An 18,655-nucleotide genomic window follows, 5' to 3' on the forward strand; every position below is an offset into this window, starting at 1 on the left:
TGAAGTAGATGAAGGAGGCACTTACTTAAAAAATAGGCATGCTGCTTGCTTTTATTTAATTACTCTCACCTATAGAGGTGCCCAACGCTTCACTTTTGTGAAACGTATTTATAGCATTTATGTAAAACACCTAACGCTTAGTTAGAGCCACCTTGGATTTTAATTGTTCCCGGCTGTTCACCACATGGTCTATTTTTAAATATGTAAATACGTAATTCCTAAGTATAGTTTTTATTGATAGGTACTATAAGTAGGTATTTCTATTAAGCTTGCAGGGAAACGCAGATTTCTTTTCGTTTTCTTCTCTAAATTATAAAGAGTCACGAATGTCCACTTTTCGTCCTTTAGGTAAACTACAGACTGCACATAACCTATGTGCAGTTTACTTTTAAAAAATTAAGATAATGACAATTATTTCTAATCTAACTACGAATAAGGACGCTGATCATTTTAACAGACTCGATTACACTGAGGAAGTTCTCAATTTATTTTTTACTTCGGAATTCTTTTATACTACCTATTTGATGCAGGAAGTATTATCTTTAGATTTTTAGGTGTTGTAGAAGTATTTCATAATACACTTGCACTTAAATCGAGTTTTTTTTTAAATTTATATTGGTCACCAATACATTCACATAAACCTACGTAACTACTTACTACCTACTTACTTGCTACTCCATAAAATGTTGTTAAGCATTATGGTGAGAAATCAAAATAATAATGTAGGGAATAAAGTTTGCTACGATGTATTCTTACAAGTAAAAGACCTTTATATCAAGATAAGAAGAAATATGAGTATAGGCTGTACGTTCGTAATGTAATCGGTCAATTAGCGATTTGACTTACGCCTTAAGCCCGGACTTTTACGGAGGTGAGAGAACTTTACCAACGGTGTCAACGTATTCAAATCAAATAGGTACCTGAGCTACCTACCTACCTACTACATAATTATGTAGTTACCTATATTTATCGCGTTTGAATGCGAATTGTACTTGCTAAGGAGTACCTACGCTGTATATATATAGAATGGAGAAAATATATGTTGTATCTACTTTGACGACCAAATAATGAAGTTTCAGAGAGAGGAATCAATATTTATGTCCTAATTTATTTTCATCACCTACCTACACAATATACGTAGGTACCTATCCCAAATAAATTCGCAGTCAAACTAAAAATCACCAAGTGAAAATAATACACAAATGCAAGTTGACAAATATAGTAACAATAGAAGAACACGTTAAAGTATGTAGTTAATTCTTTTGTTTAAACTGTGATTAGTCTGCTATAAATATGTAAAGTGGGGTGAACTCACACAAATAAAGCTTACTGGCTGGTTAACGGCAAAAGCTCTTTGTTCTTAAATACACGCAATACTTGGCTTACGGCTACTACCCAACATACACGTATAAATTATACCGTCTCCGCCTTACTCGCGCCTTATAATGTGCCATTCTCAGGCCTACAAGTCGACCGCGACTTAGTCCAATTAATAGTTACTCACAATAAAACGATATAGCATTTCGTTTTCGTTATTCAGTTGTATGTTTATGTATTTATCGACTTTTTTCCAGATTTAGACCTTTAAACAATAGTTATTTGAATAATAGCGCTAATAATTAAGACTGCGGTAACTAACAGCCTTTTGTAGAAATAATATTTTATACCTGGAAGCAGTAACCAGGGGCTTTTTCAAAGGTCCAGAAAAAAGGTAGCAGTCCAGCTCGCTATACATGGGATATTTTTAGCTCTGGGAAAAATAAATTCAAATGCATGCATTTATAATGCTTCTTTCAAGTAGACCGTGGGCTAATATCTTTAGTAGCTTGCATTTATAATTAATTGTGCATAAACTCTTGACAGCCAGAAGACATGCTACCTACGTGTCTAGCAGACGAATCGTTACGTGCATGTCTACCTTTATGTAGGTTGGCCGACGAGGCCCTCTGTAACCTACCGTTTTCATGACCACCCACTCTAGGTCACAGATTTAAAAATAGTGTCTTATTTATTTGAATAATAACTAGCCACTTACCTAAACTCGATTATGTAGTGGGTACATAAGTATAAATTAAGCGATAGTGCCTTTGCCTGCTTTAATTGCGTTTACACGAATAGGTACCTACTTAACAAGTCTTCGCCGCGTGCTAAATATAAATATCGCGGCCGAATTATATGTTGATATAACTTATGAACCTATTTATATAAGTAGGTACCTACACCTATGGTCTGCATTTGAAGGAATATTTGTAAATAGTTCATTTAAACTACGATCAGTAAGTTAAGTTGGTGGAGAAACAATAGTAAAGTGCGAGCTCAGATTCAAGACCAGAAAAGGAAGCTGAGATGAGATAAAGTTTTATTGAGATTTTAAGTCCGAGTGACAATGTTCTCTAGGGACGTATAGAGTTCAGGGTCATTACACTAGCAACCTAATCATCACAGAGGGCAAAATGGCTAATGGTTAGGTACTAATTATTTGAGCAGATATACTTAAAGTGATACTTAAGCAACGTACTTACCTACCTAGTACCTACTTATTCTAGACATATTTCTCGGTATCACCATATTATTATCTGAATAAGCATTTATCAGGAGGAATTTTGACAGATTTATCCATACATTTGCAGCAGCTTTATCTGGCGGGTAAGATACCCGATTAACTGTGATGGGATATTTTTATATGGATAACTAAGTCTATTTACAAGTTAACTACATTCGGTTGATTGTTGGTTAGTGTTTTGGTTGCTTCACAGTGCACAGGCACATGCATAATAAAACTTATTTTTTTGTTAGTGCCTGCATTCTCACTTTTTATTTTGAAATGTCAAATATCGTTTCATGAAAAACTCAGGCCGTACTACAAACATTGCTTGATTAACAGTTTGTTAAGTTTATAAAGCAATAAAACACAGGGCGACCTTTTTGTTAAAACACGCATTTACTTTTTCTGTACCAATTATTGTTAAAATTGCGTGCGAGGTCTTCGACCTTTAACACTTCGTCTGATTGCTACCAGGGGCGGAGTCCCGCCGTGTCAGCCGTATTAATAATACACAGACCGCGGGCTACCGTAGGTACGCAAAAATAACTAAAATATTACCCACAATATCAATCAAGTGCTTACATTAATCTAAGGCGTACCACCTACTAGGTACCTACCTGGCGTATCAAAACTCCACAACGATAACCTAAACGCTAGGTAATAGCACCAGTCGTAGATACAATTAATACCTATTGCACCTGTGCAAGCAGACAGTGATAGGTTTCACCCTTCTGTCTGTTTTGTCTTCCACACAATGTCATACTTTTCTATTAAACTTACTACTCTCAATACCTTTGAATACATATTTAAAAAAATATATTCATATTGGTCATTGAGAATCGAACCCACGACCTCCAAACTGTCTTGAAATCACTCTAACGTTGCGGCGACGGTAACCTACACTACGCTATGGTACGCTACGCCTGTCGTAAGTACTTGTACCTGTTTATCTATCTTTCATTTACATTACTAAGATTTTCGGACGATTTCACCATCTAGGAATGTAAGCGCACAAAATAATTGTCAGAAACAGTCATAAAATAAATAATACTTTTTCAATCATAGTTGTATAAATTACATAGTAACATTTATTAAGTCATATCAGTATGTATAACAATCGACATTAAATACAAGTATTAAATTACAATATTTCCTCAGGTAGCTACTATGTGCGTGCACAAGGGCAGGGTCCCGACTCGGCGATAACGAGGTCACCGCTCAGCGCAATAGCTTCGATCTCCACCGCAGCATCCCGGGGTAGCTTAGCCACTTGAAACGTAGCACGAGCGGGATGATCCTTCGTGAAATCTGATTAAAATAACGTCGTTTAAATTTCAATAATGTTTATAATAACCGAGATAATACGTAATGGAGGTGTTTCATAAGTTAATTCAATAGGTGCATAAAAACTCCGTACCTATTGTTTCTGATAAGATAAGCGAAGTAGGTAATTATGATATCGACATAAAGTAGTCTTTCAATGCTTGTTTTAATAACTTTACGAAGGAAATATCAGTTTGCAAATAAACGAGACGCATTAAAAGATATTACTAAAACAAAATGGGTCTTAGCCATAGTAGATCCGAAAGGATAGAGGGCCAATTTATACGATTTTTATGACTTAACACGATATCCGGGAAGAATTCCCAACGTTCCAAAATATCCATCTAAGTGATATTATACTTTTATTAAACTTACATTCAGCATATACTTGATTAACCACTTGAAAATCGTCCATCCTTGCCAGCAAGATGGTGGTCTTTACGACAGACTCGAGGGACGCTCCACCGGCCTCAAGGACATGTCTCAAGTTGTCAAGTGCCTGCTTTGTTTGTGCTTCAGCACCGCCACACACCAATTGTGCATCAGGGTCCATACCAAGGACTCCAGATACATAAAGGGTTTTGTCAGCTAAGATCGCTTGGCTGAAAAATACAAATTCATTTTAATCAAACTGCGTCTGGGGCGCGGACGGTAGTATAACCAACTGCTGATCATGAGAGCTCGGGTTCGATTTCCGGGTTGGGCAATGTACTAAGTAGCTTGGAACTTGGTGACGTGCCCGGTATATGACAAAAGCTCGCCCCCCAATAAATGGAACTTAAGTTGCTAATGGCTAAACGTGAGTGTATTTTGAACACTTTCAACAACCTTTGTCTTCGGATACCTACATATGTATACATACCCAATATGAAAATAAATTATTGATCCGTTGTTGCAGCTCCGTCTAGTTGTAGGTATATGAAAGTGTACAGCAACTTGAACAATTTCACCACCTCATAATTTAGCTAGTTAATTAACGATTTTTAAGTCCGCTGGGCAAGAATTGCAGGGCGCAATGGCGAGGGCTATTGCGCTTCGATCGCCCAATTGGTATAACAGTCCACCGTCAGAGCTAAGCACTGATTCTACGGTCAGTTTGCTTTGTAAAACATTTACTTACTTGTATAAAAATTGTTTGATGATATCTATAGCCTACCCAACTAGCACACAAGCGCTATAACAAGCTGCACAATGGCCGGTTAAAGGATTTTTATAACGCCTTAGGCTCCTTAGTAAGAAGTATAGTGGTTCTATAAGCGGCTACAGATCTCTTGTAGCGTCAAATAGGCCCATACTGTCCAGCTTATAGCTCTAAATTGGATCTACAGTGGTCGTAAATGGTAATTATAATAGTACGTAGTATAGTAGTAATACAGGAGCGCTAAAATAAGATGAAGGTGGTATAATCGCGCTACAAGAGCTTTTTCGCAGCTTCGTGGCGCATACCAGCTGTTGTACAGAGGTGGTTAGCGCCACGAGCGTTCGAAAAAGCTCTTGCAGCGCGATTATACCACCTTTACCTTATTTTAGCGCTACTGTGTAACGGTTATAAATGCTAACGCTCTAAATTAGTAATATGGTCGGTTTATTATGGTGTAAACTAAATATATTGTATTAAAATGAATCATCAGTGACAAATGAGGAGACATTTTATTTTTACGGATTGGATTATTAAAATAACAAGTAGTCTATCGCTTTTATTTCTTTGTGTACGTGATATGAAAGTGCGAGTTCCAGTTTGCTGTCAATATATATGTATATTATCGTCAATATTTTCATGCGCCCTCAAAATATTCAGTTTTAAATGCAAAAATTATATAGATATGTGGATTTGGAAATTGTATTTTGAACATAAATAAGACTTTGAGGGTTACAGATAGTTTAATTAGGGTTATAGGTAATAAAAAATGATTTTAATTATGTTAACGTTACCAGGCTATAGATTTATATGATCTTCAAAAGATCGTAATAACCTCAAAAAATATGTTTACCAAATGCTGTAATGGCGTCTCGATCAAGCACCTCTCAGAGTTGGTTACATCTGCTCTAGCGCCTTAAGCTGTACAAAGGCTCTAGTGTTTGCTGTTGTAGACCTCAAGGTTCTGCAGTTGTGGTATAGGAGTGCTTCAATAATATAATTGTTTTGGTCGCACACCAGCATTTTACTCGTACTTTTAGGGGTCAGTCGTTGAATATTAAAATAGTTTGAAAATCATTTTTTTTTATTTATTTTATTAATTTATTTATTTTATTTATTTTATTTATTTTATTTATTTTATTTATTTTATTTATTTTATTTATTTTATTTATTTTATTTATTTTATTTATTTTATTTATTTTATTTATTTTATTTATTTTATTTATTTTATTTATTTTATTTATTTTATTTATTTTATTTATTTTATTTATTTTATTTATTTTATTTATTTTATTTATTTTATTTATTTTATTTATTTTATTTATTTTATTTATTTTATTTATTTTATTTATTTTATTTATTTTATTTATTTTATTTATTTTATTTATTTTATTTATTTTATTTATTTTATTTATTTTATTTATTTTATTTATTTTATTTATTTTATTTATTTTATTTATTTTATTTATTTTATTTATTTTATTTATTTTATTTATTTTATTTATTTTATTTATTTTATTTATTTTATTTATTTTATTTATTTTATTTATTTTATTTATTTTATTTATTTTATTTATTTTATTTATTTTATTTATTTTATTTATTTTATTTATTTTATTTATTTTATTTATTTTATTTATTTTATTTATTTTATTTATTTTATTTATTTTATTTATTTTATTTATTTTATTTATTTTACTTATTCTTTAAAAACAGTTGACAGACTGAACCACCACTGCACCTATGTAAATATATTATGATAATAATTTTAAGCTTTAGTATAAAGGTATATTACTCGGTTATAGCGCTTTAGGTGCTTAACATAATTCTGTAATCCCCATGGCTGTAAAAATGTTTCGAATGATACCTTATACATCTATTTGCCGTACAGAAGCCATATAAATATCTGATATAACGCTCAAGGCGCTTTTAAAGACCTACGCAACTCTTTTATAGATGAGTAATACACTAGCCCTAAAAAAATCTGTTATAGAACCTAAGGCATTACAAAAAGCTTATTTACGCTCTTGAGCGCTATTAGCGCAACGCATAACTCCGTTTAAACTCCTTTATCTCCTAAAGTCCCCTTATACAGTTAACGGTGTTATAGAAGATTCCATTAACTCAGTTATACTTCCCTAGGCTGTCTAGCGATGCAATTACATGCTCATATATCACTATAAGTCATTAGTTTCCTACTAAACGGCTACTGTCCCGCCTAGCTGTTAAAGGGTTTTTTAAATAGCTAGTATACAACTTGTAGAGAATTGTACAGCATTTGAACGACTCTTATGCAACTATCAGGCTGTATAACGACTGTATAAGCAGCTTGTGTGCTAGTTGGGTAGCTACGCATATATTCAATACACCCAGCACACTTTACAATTAATATCCAGAAGTTAGAATCATTATAATGCTCTTGAACACAACACGGATAATAGACGTAGAAAATAAGGAAAACAAATAATTGTGTGTGTTTTCCTTTTTCTTGTTTTTCTATCAAATAATAATGCGCACAAAATGAACGTACACGAAAGAATAAGTTAAGTTTAATTATATGCTCAAAATATCCATACCTGTAAGGTCCAACAGGCTTATAGATGTCTGGAGAAGTAACAATTGTTTTAGTTACTTTATGAATATTAGTTTTTGAATCTGCCTTTGTATTCATTTTGGAGAGAACGTCGGGCTTGGTCTTCGTCACTAAACCTTCTGAACTCATTGCTAGTCAATTTAGTTAGACACCGGGGTCATAAGTTCAAACGTATGAATAATATTTGATAAGCATTTAAGTAGCTGATATTATTATTCGTGTGTGTTGATAAAATGTTTACATTATTAATATTACACAATAATTTTGAATAACATTTCTTAATTACGTCAAATATAATATTACTTCCAAAAAGGATAAAATTGATAAGTTTTATACAGAACGGTTTGATTTCATATTCTAGTTACGTGGCAACATTGCTGATCGCTGAATATAGAAATATTCAAATAAAATACAATATCTGCCTTCTTGTAGCATCAGTGGTTAATTATAACATATCTATTGATTTCATTTCAAGTTAATATTATCATCTTATATTTTTTGGGCCTTAGGGCTAGATCACAGTTCACAGTACCTACACATAGTGTGAACTGTGATCTAGGAAAACATCAAATAGCCAACTGTGTTATATTTTGCTAAGTTTGCGTCTTCTAAAACCTATACAATCTCAATGCAAATTTTCACCTAAATCGTTACAGCGCTTTATTTTATAATATTACTTAGGCGCTTAACACACTGTCCCGCACCACGCAGCGTAGCGCGTGAATGCGTGTTCGAACGTTGCTTGTAAGTATCTCCGTTTGTATGGAAAACACGCACAGTCTAACACACAGAAAATGCATCCACGCGCGTTCATGCGGATCACGCGCATACACGCGTGTTTCCATACAAACGGAGATACTTACAAGCAACGTTCGAACACGCACTCACGCGCTACGCTGCGTGGTGCGGGGCAGTGTGTTAAGCGCCTTACTAGCTGACTCGCGCAACTTAGCTTGCGCCACATAAGAGAGAATGGGTCAACATATTCCCCGTTTTTGTAACATTTTTTTCGGGTACTCTGCACCTTTTAGTCGTAGCGTAATGATATATAGCATATAGCCTTCCTCAATAAATGGGCAATCTAACACTAAAATAATATTTCAAATCGAACCAGTAGTTCCTGAGATTAGCGCGTTCAAACAAACAAACAAACTCTTCAGCTTGATCATCATATTAATATAGACGATGCTTACTCAAGTACTGGTGCATAGGATATCTGTCTAGGTTTTAACTTTGATTATTTATTTAAATAATATGTTTTTATAACATTTTCTGGAAAAGTAAGACAACTACAAAAAATATTTTCAATTTTTTTTTTACTGATAACACTGTTAAAAACTTCAACAATGTCAAAACTGACAACATTCAATTCAATAAGTGTCAAAACTAAAATCATTGTTTTGAGGTTAGGCCCCTTACAAGAAGAAAAACACATAATATAAATATAGTCTAAGAGGAGCAAAGGACCTAACAGGTAGTTGAAATTCAAGACTCTATTACCCATAATCTATAATTCTAGTTTATAATGCCGACCCTTTCTTTCAGGAAAAATGCAGAGACTCTTCTGTGCTGTTAAAACATTAGCAAGTTTACCGACGAAAAGCTTTCAGTTACCATCGTTAAGTTCACCATTTCAACAATTTGCCAATACACAGTTGTTACAACCCACTCTTCCGGTTGTTAATCCCATTTGTGGGTTTAAAGTGAAAGGAAAGGTTCGGCGGCGATGCAAATCCTGTTACTTTGTTGTTAGAGATGAAAGGTTGTACGTTATTTGTCCTAAGTCACCACGACACAAGCAAATGGCAATGAAACCGAAGCCCTTGAACACATGGGTTCTTACACACGCAAGTCAGAGTCCAGTAAGACCTTGGTAAACTTAATTAATTTAGTCATGTTGTTTAGAATGTAATATCTAGTTATTAAATAAAATGGTTATCATTTAAATGTTTTTACTTTCATTTGAGATGGTGTATGAGGTCTTCAGTGTTGAGAAGCAACTATTTATTTGCTTTTTTTATACAAGACATAATATGCAAGGGTGTTATTTTTAGACAACTGCTAGTTTATTTTTAGGCAAGTAGCTGATTTTATCCTGCATGTGTTATTCCAATAATCCTGCTATGATTAATAAAAAAGCCACAGTAGGTATAACAGATCTATATTTTATGTAACATACAAAAGCATACAATAAATATTATGTAAAGAAAATACATATTACATTATAATCAGGTATCTTCATGGTCTTGAGAAACATTTTGTTCTGCTAGATTAACAGCACTAAAAAAAAAACAAAAAAAAAGTTGAATAAAAAAATTAAGAAGTAAAGTAAGCACCATTATTCGTCAAACAAAATCATACATATTTTACCTCAGACTATCAACAATCTCAATAACATCATCTGGCTGTTGATGTTCCGTTTCCATCACATTATCTTCACTATCCGTAATCTCTATAACTTCACTGACAACTTCAATTATTGCAACATCATCAGATTCATCATCACTCTTTGATTGTCTTATATTTGTATTATCAGTCTTTATTCCAGCTATTCCTGTTAATATACAGTAGTATTAATACATTAGCAGATCATGAACAAAACAAGTACCTGTAGCACAAAATTTTGTATCTATACTAATATTATAAAGCTGAAGAGTTTGTTTGTTTGACGCACTAATCTCAGGACTACTGGGCCGATTTGAAAAATTCTTTCAGTGTTAGATAGTCCAGTTATAGAGGAAGGCTTTAGGCTTTATAACATCACGCTACGACTATTAGCAGCAACAAAAAATGTTACAAAAACGGGGAAGATTATGACCCATTCTCTCTTATGTGATGCAAGTTGAAGTTGTTAAGCAAGAAGAAGTTGCACGGGTCAGCTATATAAAATGCATCATGAGAGTATTTGTACATAAAACAATGTTTTTAACATTAAAGTACACTAATATGGTTATTTCACTTCACTAATATTCCAATTCTATACCTTTGGCCGGGAATGTGGGTGAATCTCGTCGTACACGTCGGCGCCTCGTTTGATCACTTCTCCTGACCTGTGTCATACTTTGGAAATCTATATTATACAAGGTTCCAGCAAGGAGAAGGGTACAAATAGGATCACCAGCATTATATGCTGTTTCTAATTCTGTATTACTACGCTCATCATATTTCCACCAACCTAAAAAAAAAACACTATAAGCAAACAGTCTTTTTGCTAAGTTTGTATGAAAAAAGAATGTTTATAATATGTACCATTTCTTCCTTCATAAAACCACTGATATATTTCTGGAGAGTTATCTGTGGTGACTTCCTCGGGAGTTACTGTTTCTAATAATACTGGATTATCCAAGTAATTTGCAGGTATTTCTGCACGACACATTGCACATTTTTTGCTTTGAAACGCAATGCCCTGTAATATTATAATGTTAACATACAATATTATTTTAAATACATGTGAAACATATGAAATAAGTACTACATATGGTAAAAAAAACCCACATAATATAATATAATAGGTACATAATTAGAATGAGAAAGTTTTATTTTAGTAATTTAGTACCTTAGCCACAGAAAGGTCTGACATTCTGAACTGAGGCCCTACTATAATCATCAAAAGTAAATGGAAGAAATTTTGTTGGTTTCTCTATTAGTCTCAGGATCTCATTCACAAATGTACACAAACTAAATCTTATGTATTCATTAACAATGGCTTTAAGAGGACTGATTACAATGCAATTAGAACAAGTGCTTAAAACACAACTTGGTGATTATTTATACTGCATAGATTAATTAATACTTATTAAAATTACCTTTACACAGAGAAAACAAAAAATATGTCCGCATGGCAGTTGAGTAGGGTGATTACACTTTTGTAAACAAACAGCACAATCTGCATCTGTAATCATTTGAAGAACCAAGTATAAAACATTTTTTTTAAACCCTTTGTTTAATCCAGATCAAATAACTAATATTATGAGTGCAAAGGTTCGTGAAGATATTTATTGTGATTCATATAAAAACATATGTAGTTAATGGATTTTGATCAAATTTGGTTCACAATATAATTTACAACAGGGATCACCCAGGGTTTAGTAATACTATGAGTATACCAATACTTTTATGAATCTTGCTTTACAATTGAAAGTACTAAGTCTGGAAATATAAAAGTATAGCTAATGTTTTTGTTTACGCAACAATTGCCAGCTGTTACTCAGCTTTCTAAAATTGATGGCGAACATGCATCGATATAATATTGGTCGATGGCTGATACGGAAATATAAGAAATATATCTAAGCAATAATTACGCATACATAATAAAAACAGAGTGTATATGTTTACCGAGCTTGATAGTGTCTTCGTCATCATTCATCATAATTACGCTTTCAACAACTCTTTTCTGGACTTTATTCTTAAACGTTATAAGATGAACATCTCTATCAAAGAATAGTTATGAATTTATGATGAAACGAGCTATTTTTTCAATTTTCTGTAATTTTGTAGGACTTCATCAAGTCAATAGATAAACTCTATCAAATGTCAATGTCAAACTCAATGTTGTCAAGATTTGTCAACTTTGTTCTTAATATATTCCGTTTTCCGATTCTGTTACTGTGACTAGTTGTGATTTGACTGCGTAAATTAAATATTATAATACTGTATGCGTAAATTAAATATTATATACTTTTTGTCTGCTATCATTATATTCATAACTACAGCGAAATGTGTCGTCAACTTTTTTTATTAAATGTATTAAAAGCAAAGTTTTTACAATACTATCTCTGTAAATTCCAAAACAAATAATTATACCTTAATAAAATCTTTACTTTTATCAAATATATATAACTAGCTGACCCGCGCAACATCGCTTGCATCACATAAGAGAGAATGGGTCAAAATTTTCCCCGTTTTAGTAACATTTTTCACTGGTACTCTGCTCCTCTTAGTCGTAGCGTAATGATGTATAGCCTATAGCCTTCCTCAATAAATGGGCTATCTAACACTGAAAGAATTTTTCAAATCGGACCAGTAGTTCCCGAGATTAGCGCGTTCAAACAAGAAAACAAACTCTTCAGCTTTAAAATATTAGTATAGATTGATATTTTATAATTTAACACATTAGGGTAAAGTCTAATATAACAAATCAAATATGTGGCTACTGTAATAGGTCCAAAGTACCGGCGGTTGAACTCCACGCCCCAAAGCTAGGAACCTCCAGGAAATCCGCACCATGCCGAGAATAGTCATCTTCTGCAGAGTTCTGCATAAGGCACTTAATTCTGCTGCCCAACGCACGTATCTGGAGATATCGGTCGAGGCTCTTAGTCAATTCTTAGATAACTGACACAACTATCTGAACAAAACCTGTTAGATCCATATTCCAACTATGTCGACAATTTTATTAGTCAGATCAGAATATTTATTATTTTTACTTATTCTACAGTAAGTACACCCATACCTAGACTAAACGAAAGATTTCAGATTGATCGGCGTTAAATAAAAAAGGTAATAGTCGTCTCAATACAATCGCTCTTTATCAGGCTGGCCAGCTGTAGTATGTTTTCCAAGCCTAGGTGTAAATTTATCTGCATAAATCATTATGTGTTTTATATATAGAAGTATATAAGCATGCTTTCACTTATCTGATTACCATAGTACAAGCTTTGCAAAATTTGGAATTATATGCCAACTGCCACGCATGGTTGACTGGCTCGAATCCCGTGTCGAGCCAAAAAATCGTTTTTCTATTCAGAAATGTTTCTTAAATTTATCGTCTTTCCTACCTCTGAGAGCACACCTCGTGGGTACTGCGTCTAACCTCTCACTGGTCGTGGCGGTTGTTTTCTATTATAGCAGGCTAAGAGTCAGGGAATAGCGTTCATTAACTAAGTCCTACCAGTAGATTATTTTGTAAATATTAACACTGAGACTAGTGCCAGCTACCAGAAAATATTGTTGTCTGTTACTTAATCACAATAAAGAATCTTACTAATTTTGATCAAGTTCAACACTTTGATAGCTTTGAATCAATTATGTATTATATTCTTTTGTTTAATCCTAATTCTTTGAATGCAAACTATGTAGGTCAACTAGTACTTTGTCAAGAAAATTTATCAGTAATAAAAATGAAACAAACAATAAAACTATTGTAGAATTGAACATTTAATCCCCAGCTTATAAAATATTACACAAAGAAATCTGGAATGAAATTGAATTACACAAAGTAATCAGGAATTAAAGAAATATTATTAAGTTTACTTTCACTTATCTAATTCAATTAAGTAAAAAACACCATGGATTTACTTGTCCCTTACTCTGATAAGATCATTTAGATCTAATGCTACACATATTTCCTTAGAGTCGGTGCGAGGATTCCTGTCCAGTATCTCAGTGATTGGATAATAATTGTCTCTGTTGTCCACATTCCATCCAGAGTACTGAAATAATACAATATTTAATTAAGTACAAAATGCAAATTATATAAACAATAGATCGAGACATTAGAATTATAGGTTGCACAATATGACTTCATGAATCTGTGATACTAACTAATACTACCCTGCCTCTGTAATAAGGAGATGTTACAATATTTGAATTAAAATACTAAAAGAGATAGTTATATTTAAAATAACTACTGTAAAGATTTTTTTAAGAAATAATACTCCCACATCTTGTCACAATGCTAAAAATCACAAACATACCAAAGTCTGCTGTATATTAGCAAAAAAAAATACCTAACTAAAATCCAGAAATTGCTGAACCAATAAGAAAATGATTCTAATCAAACAAATTAATTAAAAACAGAAGCCTCTAATTTCATAAATATGAATCTTACCACACATGTGCATTTGTGCAATATTTTTCCATTTGATTCCATGGGTATAAACTTCTGAAGTAAAGCTTTTCCATCTATTTTCCACAAATTCAGTTCATCCAGCTTAGATATTACAGTGTCACCATTCCATTTAACATCAGATTTTAATAAGACAAAGTTTCCAGACTGTAAGAGAAAGAATTTGTTGTTATTAGTTTGTTTACAAATAAAAGTATCCATACAAAACAACAGTCTAGCTTTGGGGCACAACATATCTCATTTATATCAATTAATTTATAGAAACTTAATGAAAAATTCTCTATTAGCAGCAATGCCTATTTATTTTATGCCAGAACCTAGTTGTATTTTAACCCCAGTATCCAAAATTGTAGAATTTTCGAGTAACATCAAAGTTGAAGACCTTCTAGTTGAGTATTTTTGCATGGCAAAAATTGTAATAATATTATGAACAAATCAATGACTCACATGGAAATGCTTTGGTACATCTTTAGATTGACTTGAATCAGACTTATTTCCGTCAGAACCATTTTTCTCATCATCTGAACCTTCTTCTTCGTCAAGTTCTCCCTCCTCGTCTTCTGCTTCCTCGTCTTCTTCACCCTCACCTTCACTTTCCTCTGATGACGAGTTTTTACGTTTCTTTTTAGTGTTATTCATAGATGGCTTAGATGTACGTTTACGGGTACCTCGACCCGGCTGTTCGTTCTGTAAACAATATGATAACCATATTAGAATTCACTTTGACTGATAATAAAACTAGTGATACAAACTACAGCTAGGTTATTGCAAACATTTCAAGCCGTAACGCAAAACACTTCAGCGCAACGAAATTATGACGGACAATAATTCAATAAATGAACTAACTCAATCCAGACGACGAATATAATGTTGTGTCTACTAACAAACTGCACTTAACCTCACCCTAGGTATTATCTAGGTGATAAGTAATACATTGAGAGTGCATCAACTGAAATTGTGTCATTTCAGTTGACGGTTTTTATCAAATTCCACATAAAATGCGAAGATTATTTTAATATTGCTTACATTCGTAAGAACAAATGAAATATTCACACATTAGCGATAATTCTACACTTACAGAATCGGCATCCGGCGTCCAATCTTCCCCTGAATCCTGAAATTCTTCTGGTTCACCACCAGGTTCAGAGCCATCAGAGTCTTCGTCAGTTTTCTTTACGGATTTTCGCTTACGCATATTAGATGAAATTATTAAAAATTGACAAGAAACAGAAATTCACAACCCACGCCAAAGCCTCAAATAGGCAAGCAAGCAACAAGCAAACGAAAACGAACGAAAGGCGCTAGTATCGGCACTAGGTAGAGCACCAGCAGACAAACCAAATGAAAAGAAAAAATGTACAACTGAGCGATATTTGACAAATGAAATAGTTATATGGCGGGATACTTTAGTCTTCAAAATTAACAAAACTATTTTGCTATCGTCAACGGTAGATATTTGTGTATATTCAGTGTTTGATTTGTTTAAGTACATAGGTACATAATATTATATTTTACAATATAATATGAAAAGAGACGAGAGGCTTATAAACGAAAACTGTTATCCTGCAACCGATAATGTGTGGCTGGTGGCTTCGAAATAATGGATGCCATCAAAAACATTCTGTAAAAACCTCAAGTCTCGCCGTAAAAAGTGGTGAGATCTATATAATACCAAGTCGATTAATCTATTTAGTCTCTACTTAAAGGACCTTCTGTCTTAAGTTATTACGTATGTTATTATCATGCCAATTTAAAAAAAATACCTTTAAAACAAATAGACCGACCTGGTCATCGCATGATTTGATTATTAGTATGTATCACACTACACAGCACGACGAGAAGTTAATGCTCCTGAAATGTTAATGGCGAATTTGTGTTTTCTTGCGATGACCAAGTCGATCTATTTGTTTTAAAGGTTTTTTTTTTAAATTGGCATGATAATAACATACGTAATAACTTAAGACAGAAGGTCCTTTAAGTAGAGACTAAATAGATTAATCGACTTGGTATTATATAGATCTCACCACTTTTTACGGCGAGACTTGAGGTTTTTACAGAATGTTTTTGATGGCATCTCACTTCTTTTTGTAGAGCGAACATAAGTCCAATTTGTATGGAAAGACGTTTTTTTTTCATAATTCAACATATTTTCCTATGGGAATGTTGTTCAGTTTCATGAGCTAAACACCCTTACCCACCCTATACCCCCCTCCCGTTATGCCTTATATAGTAGGTAGCTATTTATTTTATTTTCTACAGTAATCATAATTCATTAACTGCAAATGTAACCTTGTAATCTTATACATTTATATGGGATTACAAAGTTATTGTTGCAGTTAGTGTATTTAAAAAACTGGATCGAAATTAAAAAATATTTGATTTTTCCCATGATAAAGACACTAAACCCTATTTGTATTCTAAATTTTAAGCTTCTAAGTCTGCTAGAAGTACCTTAGACTTTTGATGATCGGTGAGTCAGTGAGTCAGTGAATCAGTGAGTGACAAAATTCAAAATTTTAACAAGTTGTCATTCTTAAACTACTGGTTCAAATTGACTGAAATTTTAAATATACCGTATTTATACAATTACTGATTAGTTGCTGAAAATCCAGGCTTCTTGTTTTATCCACAACGAAATTATAGGGGTGTCAAAAATAGCCCGAATTGCTTCGAGAAAAGGATGTTACGGCCGTGCCGCTTTTTTTTTGCTCGACTTGCGGGGGCACTTCCGTGCCCCCAGATAATAGGCTATAGCATTGAATGAGTCAAAATACAAAATACCTACTTTATCACTTTTTTTTGTTTCTGACCCATAGAAATGTTATAGGTATTATTGCACCGGGTGGGTATTGAATTTATTTTGTAAACTTCTGAATATTATTATGGTTTTTATGTAGTAAGGCCTATGCTTTTTTAAACATTGAACATTACCAAAATATTACCCTAAACTAAACAAATGGAGAATAAACCACCGAGAGCTTTTTTTGACGAAAAAATCGCAGTTCCTTTATTAGAAAAATAAAATCATAATTAAAATTTAATTGCATAAGCTAATTAGGTACATACCTAAAGCGCTTTAAATAGGTATTCAAGTGCAGAAATCATTCAACGAAAAAAGATAGGTAGGTACTATTAAAAGTAAATGTTTGAACTTCACCTTGACCATCTTGACACAGGCAGTTCTTTCCGTGTTTATTTTTTATAATTTGAATTATAAATTTTATCATCTACTTGGTTGCCAATGTAAAAAAGGTTGAAAAATGCTTTGTGTTGCTTGTCATATCAGCTGATTGCGTCACGGCTCTAGAGTCATAAAACGCAAAAACAAAAAACAAGTCGCAGTAGATATCGGATCCGACTTTGCTGGTGATAGTTTTGCAAATTGTGGAGTGCGCAATAAACCGAAAATGAAATTCCAATACAAAGAAGAACACTCTTTCGAAAAAAGAAAGACGGAAGGCGAGAAAATTCGCAGGAAGTACCCGGACCGTGTCCCGGTCATTGTTGAGAAAGCACCAAAGGCTAGACTCGGAGACCTCGACAAAAAGAAGTATTTGGTGCCGTCTGATTTAACTGTCGGACAATTCTACTTTTTGATCCGAAAACGTATTCACCTACGACCAGAGGATGCGCTGTTCTTCTTCGTCAACAATGTGATTCCTCCTACATCTGCCACAATGGGCTCCCTGTACCAGGAGCATCATGATGAAGATTTCTTCCTCTATATAGCATTTTCCGATGAAAATGTTTATGGATATTAATTATCTTAATCTATTCAAATATTTTCATTATTATTTTAATTGTACTATGATACTGTGTTGAAATATCTGACCATATGGTGGAACTTAATTTTAAGGCTTAGCTTTTAATGATGATGTATTATGTTATAATGGTGATTATTATGATTATTGGCACTTTCACTTTGTGTTAAGATAATATTATCACTAAATATGGAGCAAATATTGCAATGTTTCTAATTCTTTGTTTGGTTTAGGCATGTAATTATTCCTGTATCAAAACAATAAACAAAATAAATACAAATTGTTTTTAATTTCTTTACACATAACACTTTAACCTTGTCTTTGTGGCATCCTCTATAATCAATAGTAATGGAGTAGAAAACGAATTTAAGCTATTAAATTCTCAAGGATAAATGTTCAAACATAATCTCTAAATAGTGAATTGAGATTTTATATGATAAAAACGTTA

The 18,655-nt window shown here is 33.1% G+C and overlaps 4 protein-coding genes across 4 annotated transcripts; 1 reads left to right on the plus strand and 3 right to left on the minus strand.

Annotated features, from left to right (window-relative positions):
* Positions 1 to 3,604: 3,604 nt before the first annotated feature.
* On the minus strand, positions 3,605 to 7,879 carry UK114 (reactive intermediate imine deaminase A homolog UK114). The gene is made up of 3 exons (XM_076123004.1): positions 7,583 to 7,879; positions 4,244 to 4,470; positions 3,605 to 3,853 (listed from the first exon to the last, which is right to left on the minus strand). The coding sequence occupies exons 1-3, from the start codon at positions 7,726 to 7,728 to the stop codon at positions 3,711 to 3,713; spliced, it is 516 nt and encodes a 171-aa protein (XP_075979119.1). The 5' UTR covers positions 7,729 to 7,879; the 3' UTR covers positions 3,605 to 3,710.
* Positions 7,880 to 9,743: 1,864 nt separating this feature from the next.
* Rnf146 (Ring finger protein 146) lies at positions 9,744 to 12,140 on the minus strand. The gene is made up of 6 exons (XM_076122996.1): positions 11,935 to 12,140; positions 11,406 to 11,491; positions 10,849 to 11,005; positions 10,583 to 10,774; positions 9,970 to 10,153; positions 9,744 to 9,879 (listed from the first exon to the last, which is right to left on the minus strand). The coding sequence occupies exons 1-6, from the start codon at positions 11,966 to 11,968 to the stop codon at positions 9,828 to 9,830; spliced, it is 705 nt and encodes a 234-aa protein (XP_075979111.1). The 5' UTR covers positions 11,969 to 12,140; the 3' UTR covers positions 9,744 to 9,827.
* Positions 12,141 to 13,731: 1,591 nt separating this feature from the next.
* On the minus strand, positions 13,732 to 15,769 carry LOC142978499 (uncharacterized). The gene is made up of 4 exons (XM_076122971.1): positions 15,525 to 15,769; positions 14,894 to 15,133; positions 14,429 to 14,593; positions 13,732 to 14,030 (listed from the first exon to the last, which is right to left on the minus strand). The coding sequence occupies exons 1-4, from the start codon at positions 15,639 to 15,641 to the stop codon at positions 13,893 to 13,895; spliced, it is 660 nt and encodes a 219-aa protein (XP_075979086.1). The 5' UTR covers positions 15,642 to 15,769; the 3' UTR covers positions 13,732 to 13,892.
* A 1,951-nt stretch (positions 15,770 to 17,720) lies between these two features.
* LOC142978450 (gamma-aminobutyric acid receptor-associated protein) lies at positions 17,721 to 18,487 on the plus strand. The gene has a single exon (XM_076122912.1). It carries the CDS (start codon positions 17,854 to 17,856, stop codon positions 18,205 to 18,207), a length of 354 nt encoding a protein of 117 aa, XP_075979027.1. The 5' UTR covers positions 17,721 to 17,853; the 3' UTR covers positions 18,208 to 18,487.
* The last annotated feature ends 168 nt before the right edge of the window (positions 18,488 to 18,655 follow it).

The sequence above is a fragment of the Anticarsia gemmatalis genome, chromosome 14 (genome assembly GCF_050436995.1).
Source record: "Anticarsia gemmatalis isolate Benzon Research Colony breed Stoneville strain chromosome 14, ilAntGemm2 primary, whole genome shotgun sequence".
NCBI lineage: Eukaryota > Metazoa > Arthropoda > Insecta > Lepidoptera > Erebidae > Anticarsia > Anticarsia gemmatalis.

Coding starts and splice junctions, on each gene's coding strand:
- UK114 (XM_076123004.1), bottom strand. CDS start 7,728: ATGAGTTCAGAAGGTTTAGTGACGAAGACCAAGCCCGACGTTCTCTCC. Junction 4,471..7,582: donor AAGCCTGTTGGACCTTACAG/GTATGGATATTT, acceptor TGTATTTTTCAG/CCAAGCGATCTTAGCTGACA. Junction 3,854..4,243: donor TAATCAAGTATATGCTGAAT/GTAAGTTTAATA, acceptor TATTTTAATCAG/ATTTCACGAAGGATCATCCC.
- Rnf146 (XM_076122996.1), bottom strand. CDS start 11,968: ATGATGAATGATGACGAAGACACTATCAAGCTCG. Junction 10,775..10,848: donor GTTTTATGAAGGAAGAAATG/GTACATATTATA, acceptor TTTTTTTTTTAG/GTTGGTGGAAATATGATGAG. Junction 10,154..10,582: donor ACCCACATTCCCGGCCAAAG/GTATAGAATTGG, acceptor GTATATTAACAG/GAATAGCTGGAATAAAGACT.
- LOC142978499 (XM_076122971.1), bottom strand. CDS start 15,641: ATGCGTAAGCGAAAATCCGTAAAGAAAACTGACGAAGACTCTGATGGC. Junction 15,134..15,524: donor GGACGCCGGATGCCGATTCT/GTAAGTGTAGAA, acceptor TATTGTTTACAG/AACGAACAGCCGGGTCGAGG. Junction 14,031..14,428: donor TGCACAAATGCACATGTGTG/GTAAGATTCATA, acceptor GTATTATTTCAG/TACTCTGGATGGAATGTGGA.
- LOC142978450 (XM_076122912.1), top strand. CDS start 17,854: ATGAAATTCCAATACAAAGAAGAACACTCTTTCGAAAAAAGAAAGACG.